We start from the raw sequence: 6,659 nt of genomic DNA, 5'->3' as shown, positions 1-6,659 counted from the left end.
TGCCGTCTTGCTTCCCTCACCCTCTTCTCCTGAGAGCACTTCCCCAGTAATTCATTCGGGCAAGAATGCTCATCTTAGGCTCTGCTTCTAGGGAAGCTAACCCTCTGTTAGCTTCCTCAGAAACTATCTTGTTAGTTCCTCTAGAACAAATTCCTGTCTTGGACTCTGCTTATGACCACCCCCTTCATTCCCCTGCCAAGGATGATAGCTTAATAAGGGCAATATCTTCTTCACTTCCCTAGAATTGTTCCTAAAACACAGTACGTGATCAATGATGCACTGAATGCATGCAGCAGAGAGCCCAGGGTCTGTCTGACAGCTCCGCAGGTCAGCAACTCTTCTGTCCTGGGGTAGCCTGGCCTGGAGGTATTGTGAGTCATCGCAGGTAGACAGGAGCTGAGTGGGTCAGAGATGGGGCCAGGCCTGGGACGGCAGCTCAGCAACTCCGCCACATCTTCCAGGTGAGGCACAACATACAGTGAGAACTAGTGGGGAAGGGTCCTCGGACAAGATACAATCTCAAGGGTAGGCCTAGATGTGGACTTCCAGAGACCATCTCCCTGAACCACATCTTGGGGATGGCATGTACCATCCAGCCTCTGCCCAGCTATATGTGAGGGACAAGTGTGTTATGAATTAATGAAGGTATAACAGAGGGAAGCCTGCTCCAATTCTTTTTCTTCTCACTGTTCATGGGCAGGAGAGGAATTAAAAACAACACACAGCTCCTTGGTCAGGCATGGTGGCTCATGCCTGTAATCCCAGCACTTTGAGAGGCCAAGGTAGGCAGATCACGAGGTCAGATTGAGACCATCCTGGCTAACACTGTGAAACCCCATCTCTACTAAAAATACAAAAAATTAGGCCGGGCGTGGTGGCTCATGCTTGTAATCCCAGCACTTCGGGAGGCTGAGGCGGGTGGATCACGAGGTCAAGAGATCGAGACCATCCTGGTCAACATGGTGAAACCCTGTCTCTACTAAAATACAAAAATTAGCTGGGCATGGTGGCACATGCCTGTAATCCCAGCTACTCAGGAGGCTGAGGCAGGAGAATTGCTTGAACCCGGGAGCCGGAAGTTGTGGCGAGCAGAGATCGCACCACTGCACTCCAGCCTGGGTAACAAGAGTGAAACTCCATCTCAAAAAATAAAAAATAAAAAAAATTTTAGCCAGGCGTGGTGGCATGTGCAGGTAGTCCCAGCTACTAGGAAGGCTGAAGTGCTTGAACCCCAGAGGTGGAGGTTGCAGTGAGCTGAGATCATGCCACTGCACTCCAACCTGGGCTACGGAGCAAGACTCCATCTCAAAAACAAACAAAAACACATAGCTCCCATTTTCACATAATAGAATCAGTACTTACTGGGCGGGGGAGTACAGGGAGAAGTAAGCAAAATGGGACTTGTCTGTTATCTGAACTTTGGATTCCCTTAGGGCATAATTTGTTTGGAACAAAAGTCATGTCTAGTGTGCACAATCCCTATTACTTTGAGCCCTATGCATAGCTCTAGCCCATGGTGCACACCCCAGGCTGTCAGTGAACACACTGGACCATGGTCTACACAGACATCTCTCTTCCAAGCTGGATCTGGAGCATCTTGAGGGCAGGCAGAGGCTGTTTCAGGTCCTCCTTCCAAGATCAGGGCCTGGCACAGAGCAGATGCTAGTTGACTGAATGATGAGGGTAATCATGCTATTGGCTATGCTAGACACCCCCCCAGATTGTTTCCAGAATCCAGATCTAACTCTAGCTTTGTAATCCTTCAGCAGTTCCCTCTTACCCACAAAACAAAGTATAAGCTTCTGAGCCTGCCTGTACAGCACCCTCACATAGTGACCCGGTCCACCTTCCCAGCTTCCTCTTCTGCTCTTCACAGCACCAATCCTATCCAAGCTGGTGTTCACATCTGAAACATGAAAGTCCTGTCGGGCGTGTTGGCTCATACCTGTAATCCCAGCACTTTGTGAGGCTGAAGCGGGTGGATCACCTGAGGTCAGGAGTTCGAGACCAGCCTGGCAAACATGGTGAAACCCCATCTCTACTAAAAATACCAAAAAAAATTAGCCAGGCATGGTGGCAGGTGCCTGTAATCCCAGCTACTCTGGAGGCTAGGACAGGAGAATGGTTTGAAGCTGGGAGGCAGAGGTTGCAGTGAGCAGAGACCGTGCCATTGCACTCCAGCCACAACAAGAGCGAAATTACGTTTAAAAAAACCAAAAACCAAAAAACAAACAAACAAAAAAAACCTGCTTGGCTCTTCCCTCTGCCTTTCTGCTCTCCATTTTCCATCTTCAGCTCACCTGGCAAAGTCCTGCTCGTCTAAATACCTACTTGTCTCTGCTACCATTCCCTACCCCTCAGTCTTCCAGCTGAAACTCAGACAACAGGGCGCTCCTAGCGTCCTTTATCTGCATATTTATCCCAGCGCCTGACACTCAGTGGTCTTTGGGTAAGGTGGTTTAGGTGAGATGGCTGCCTGTGCAGCGTGGAGGGACAGGCTCCTCGGTGGCCAGCACCTGGATAGCCACAGCCGCAACCCTAGCTGCAGGGCTAAGCCACGGCCACCGGCCTAGCGGTTTGAGAGGCAGCCTGTACTGAGCAAGCTGCTCACTCATACTCTTGCCTCCCAGCAGCCCCCCTGGCTCGCCTTCATCATTCTGGACATCCAGGTTCCCGAGGCAAGAGCGCAGCACCAGTCGCCAGCGCTCCCGAGGCTCCCCTCTGAGCACCTGCGTGCCCTACAAGGTCCACCCGGCACTCGCCATGGCAACCTTCGAGTGCCTGGCTACGAGCCATGCCAGCTACGTGTGGGAGCAGCTGCGGCAGTTTTGGGCCGATCACATCTCGCGGCGCTTCTCGCCACGGCGGCCGCCACTGCGCCGCCTCTCCTCCCTGTCCACCTTCTACCTGCTGGATTACAGCACGCGCCAGGCCGAGCTGGGCCTCGACTACGGCGCGCCGCGCATGCGCCTCAGCAACAAGGCCTTCGAGTTCCGCGGCGGCCGCTGGACGACGCAGGGCCAGTTGGCGCCGACCGTCTCGGGCTGGAAGGCGCAGGTGCAGCGGACCACGAGCCAGGTGTTGCTGAACGAGAACAACTACCTGAAGCTGCAGCAGGAACTGCTCATGGACATGCTGACTGAGACCACAGCGCGCATGCACCTGCTGGAGAAGCAGCTCAACTTCGAGGTGACTCCGGCGGCGCCGGCGCACGCCCAGCAGAGGAAGATGCGCAGGCGCGCAGGCGCCAGCCGGGGCGTGCTCATGATCCAGCCGTGCGTTCCGGACTCGCAGTGACGTAATAAAGCCCGCGCTGCGCACGCGCGCTTCGCGTCCCTGGACTAACCCGGTCCCGCGGGGGCTTGTGGCGCTAGCTGTTCCGTGGGCCGGGTCTGCGCGCGGGCGGGGGCGGTCTGCGCGGCCTCGGGGACTACCCGTCGGTGCTGGGTGTCGGCGGGGGATGCCAGCCTAAGCAACGCGTCTCTGGAGAGTGCGATGGGGCCGTGGAAGAGGGTGTGCGCGTGACTGCAGGAGCGCGGAGTGGAAGCCAGGCTTGCCTCGGGCAGGGCCCAGATTGGGTGGAGTGGCAGGTAATGGTCTCGCAAGCTATCCAAAGAACCGAGGCGAAGTCCCGGAGGCGGAGGAACCGTGGCGCCCAGGGAAGGAGGGTGCGATGCAGCGCGGCGGGAGCTGAGAACGGTGTGGCGGGAGCCGAGAACCGTGTGGGGGGTCGGGGGCTTTGCATCTGGTCGGTCCTCTGGGCCTCTAGGATCAGGAGGTTTAGAAACTAGGAGTCCTCGGGTAAGTGTATTTTACATTCCCAAGAGAAACTCTCTCGAAACCTTGGGCTGTGCGGCCCCCACTTGCCTGTGTGGCATTTTGGAGAGTCGCGTCTCTGTTACAGGCCTCCTTTTTTTTTTTTCTGAACACTGGGTCTCGCTCTGTCACCCAGGCTGGCGTGCAGTGGCGCGATCGTGGCTCACTGCAACCTCGACCTTCCGGGTTTAAGCAATCCTCCCACCTCAGCCTTCCATACTGGTGGGATTACAGGCGTGAACCACCGCGCCTGGCTCAGGCCTCCTTTTCTGCTTCCATAGAATGCGGTCCGCTCTACCCACAATCTTTTACAAGTTGTATTCGTTGCCAAGGTTTCAGAATTTGGAGATAACACATTAAAAATCCAGATTTAGTGGGGGCCGGTCGTGGTGGCTCACGGCTGTAATCCCAGCACTTTGGGAGACCCAGGCAGGCTGATCACGTGAGGTCAGGAGTTCAAGGCCAGCCTGGCCAACAAACTGAAACCTCGTCTTTACTCAAAATACCAAAAGTTGGCGGAGAGCCGTGTCGGGTGCCTGTAATACTAGCACTTTGGGAGACAGGTGGGTGGATTACCTTAGCTCAGGAGTTCGAGACCAACCTGAACAACATGGTGAAACCCCATCTCTACCAAAATACAAAAAAATTAGCTGGGCGTGATGGCAGGCACCTGTAATCCCAGCTACTTTCGAGGCTGAGGCAGGAGAATTGCTTGAACTCAGGAGGTGGAGGTTACAGTGAGCTGAGATCACGCCACTGCACCCCGGCCTGGGTAACAAAATAAGACCTGATCTCTAAATAAATAAATAATAAATAAATAAATAAATAATTAAGAATTGCCAAGCATGCTAGCACACACCTGAAGTCCCAGCTACTCAGGAAGCTGAGGTGAGAGGGTCCCCTTAAGCCCAATAGCTTGAGGTCAACCTAATGAGAACCTCTAAAAAAATTCCAGAATAGGCAAGTTCATAGAAACAGATTAAGTTACCAAGGGGTGGGAGGATGGCGTTTGTGTGTGTGCGTGTGCGTGTGTGTGTGTGTGTGGGGGGGGGTGTGTTGTTGGGGGAAACACAATGGGGCTTCCTTTTGGGATGAGAAATTGGAACTATAGTGGTGATAGTTGCACAACATCGTAATAAAGGTCACTGAATGGTACACTTCAAAACGGATTTTATGTGAATTTTATCACAATAAAATAAGTAAAAGGAGGAAGACACTTACATTAAAAAAATAAAGAAAAACTCATATGTAGCATGCCAAAATAGCAAGACTCATAAAGGTGATCCAAGAATGCCCAAAGTTTAGTGAATATTGCTTTGGCCAGACTACCTGAAAACAAATACAGTCCTAGGGCAGAGAAAGGTATCTGTCCCACCAAACCTGCAGCAGGCAGGAAGCCCCATAGCCCAGTGCAGGTCCAGTTTAGAAAGAGGCATCCAAGTGGATCAAGGACCTGAACTAAGTGGAGCAGGATGACATTTTGTAATATCTGACTTTGTTCTTTATGCTCTGGAATGTCACGCTCTGGTCCTGAGCCCTGCTTGGCCCAGGAGATGCAAGTGCCAAGAGTAGAAAGCAGGAACAAAGGACCCTGGCTTTTACCTCCTACAGCTCAGAATCCTCTGGGGAATAGAGCTCTGCAGGTCAAAAAGGCTGCGTAGGTTTGTCAAGCAAGAGGAGAGATGAGGGCTGGCTGTGGTGGCTCACGCCTGTAATAATCCCAGCACTTTGGGAAGCCGAGGCTGGCAGATCATCTGAGGTTAGGAGTTTGAGACCAGCCTGGCCAACATGGTGAAGCACTGTCTCTATTAAAAATACAAAAATAGCCTGGTGTGCTGGTACGAAACTTTAATCCTAGCTACGAGGGAGGCTGAGGTAGGAAGATTTCTTTAACCTGGGAGGCAGAGGTTGCAGTGATCTGAGATCACACCACTGCATTGCAGCTTGGGTGACAGTGCAAGACTCAGTCTCAAAAAAAAAAAAAAAAAAGATGAAACAGGAGTAGGGATCTCATTAGGTCTTCTATCTTGGAAAAAAAACCTTGTCTTGCTCATACCTGTAATCCCTGCACTTTGAGAGGCTAAAGTGGGATGATCTCTTGAGCCTAGGAGTGTGAGACCAGCCTGAGCAACATGGTGAAACCCCATTTTCATGAAAAATAAAAGATAAGCCACCATAAATAAGTCAAAATAAAAATTAGCCACCATGACCAGCTAGTGTGTATGTGTGTGTGTGTGCGCATATATATATATATATATATTTTTTTTTTTAGTAGGGATGAAGTCTCACTATGTTGTCCAGGCTGGTCTCCAATTCCTCAGCTCAAGTGATCCTCCTGTCTTGGCCTCCCAAAATGCTGGGATTACAGGTGTGAGCCACCATGCCCTGCCATTAACACATATGTGAAAATATGTACAGAATATAAAGTACTAAAAATAAAAATACTATGTCTTACTATAACTTACTGTACCATGGATTTTTTAAAAACTAAGGTAAAAGTCATTAAGAAAATACAAAGCAAGGCCGGGCGCGGTGGCTCAAGCCTGTAATCCCAGCACTTCGGGAGGCTGAGGCGGGCGGATCACGAGGTCAAGAGATCGAGACCATCCTGGTCAACATGGTGAAACCCCGTCTCTACTAAAAATACAAAAAATTAGCCGGGCATGGTGGCGTGTGCCTGTAATCCCAGCTACTCAGGAGGCTGAGGCAGGAGAATTGCCTGAACCCAGGAGGCGGAGGTTGCGGTGAGCCGAGATCGCGCCATTGCACTCCAGCCTGGGTAACAAGAGCGAAACTCCGTCTCAAAAAAAAAAAAAAAAAAAAAAAAATACAAAGCATAAAAC

At 51.5% G+C, this 6,659-nt stretch overlaps 1 protein-coding gene across 1 annotated transcript; it reads left to right on the top strand.

Moving 5' to 3' along the window:
• The first annotated feature begins 411 nt into the window (after window positions 1-411).
• CBY3 (chibby family member 3) lies at window positions 412-6,080 on the top strand. The gene is made up of 2 exons (XM_074390711.1): window positions 412-461; window positions 2,631-6,080. The coding sequence occupies exons 1-2, from the start codon at window positions 412-414 to the stop codon at window positions 3,295-3,297; spliced, it is 717 nt and encodes a 238-aa protein (XP_074246812.1). The 3' UTR covers window positions 3,298-6,080.
• Window positions 6,081-6,659: the final 579 nt, after the last annotated feature.

The sequence above is a fragment of the Saimiri boliviensis genome, chromosome 20 (genome assembly GCF_048565385.1).
Source record: "Saimiri boliviensis isolate mSaiBol1 chromosome 20, mSaiBol1.pri, whole genome shotgun sequence".
NCBI lineage: Eukaryota > Metazoa > Chordata > Mammalia > Primates > Cebidae > Saimiri > Saimiri boliviensis.
The sequence above is the reverse complement of the archived record's forward strand: the minus strand, read 5'-3'. Positions and strand labels throughout refer to the sequence as shown.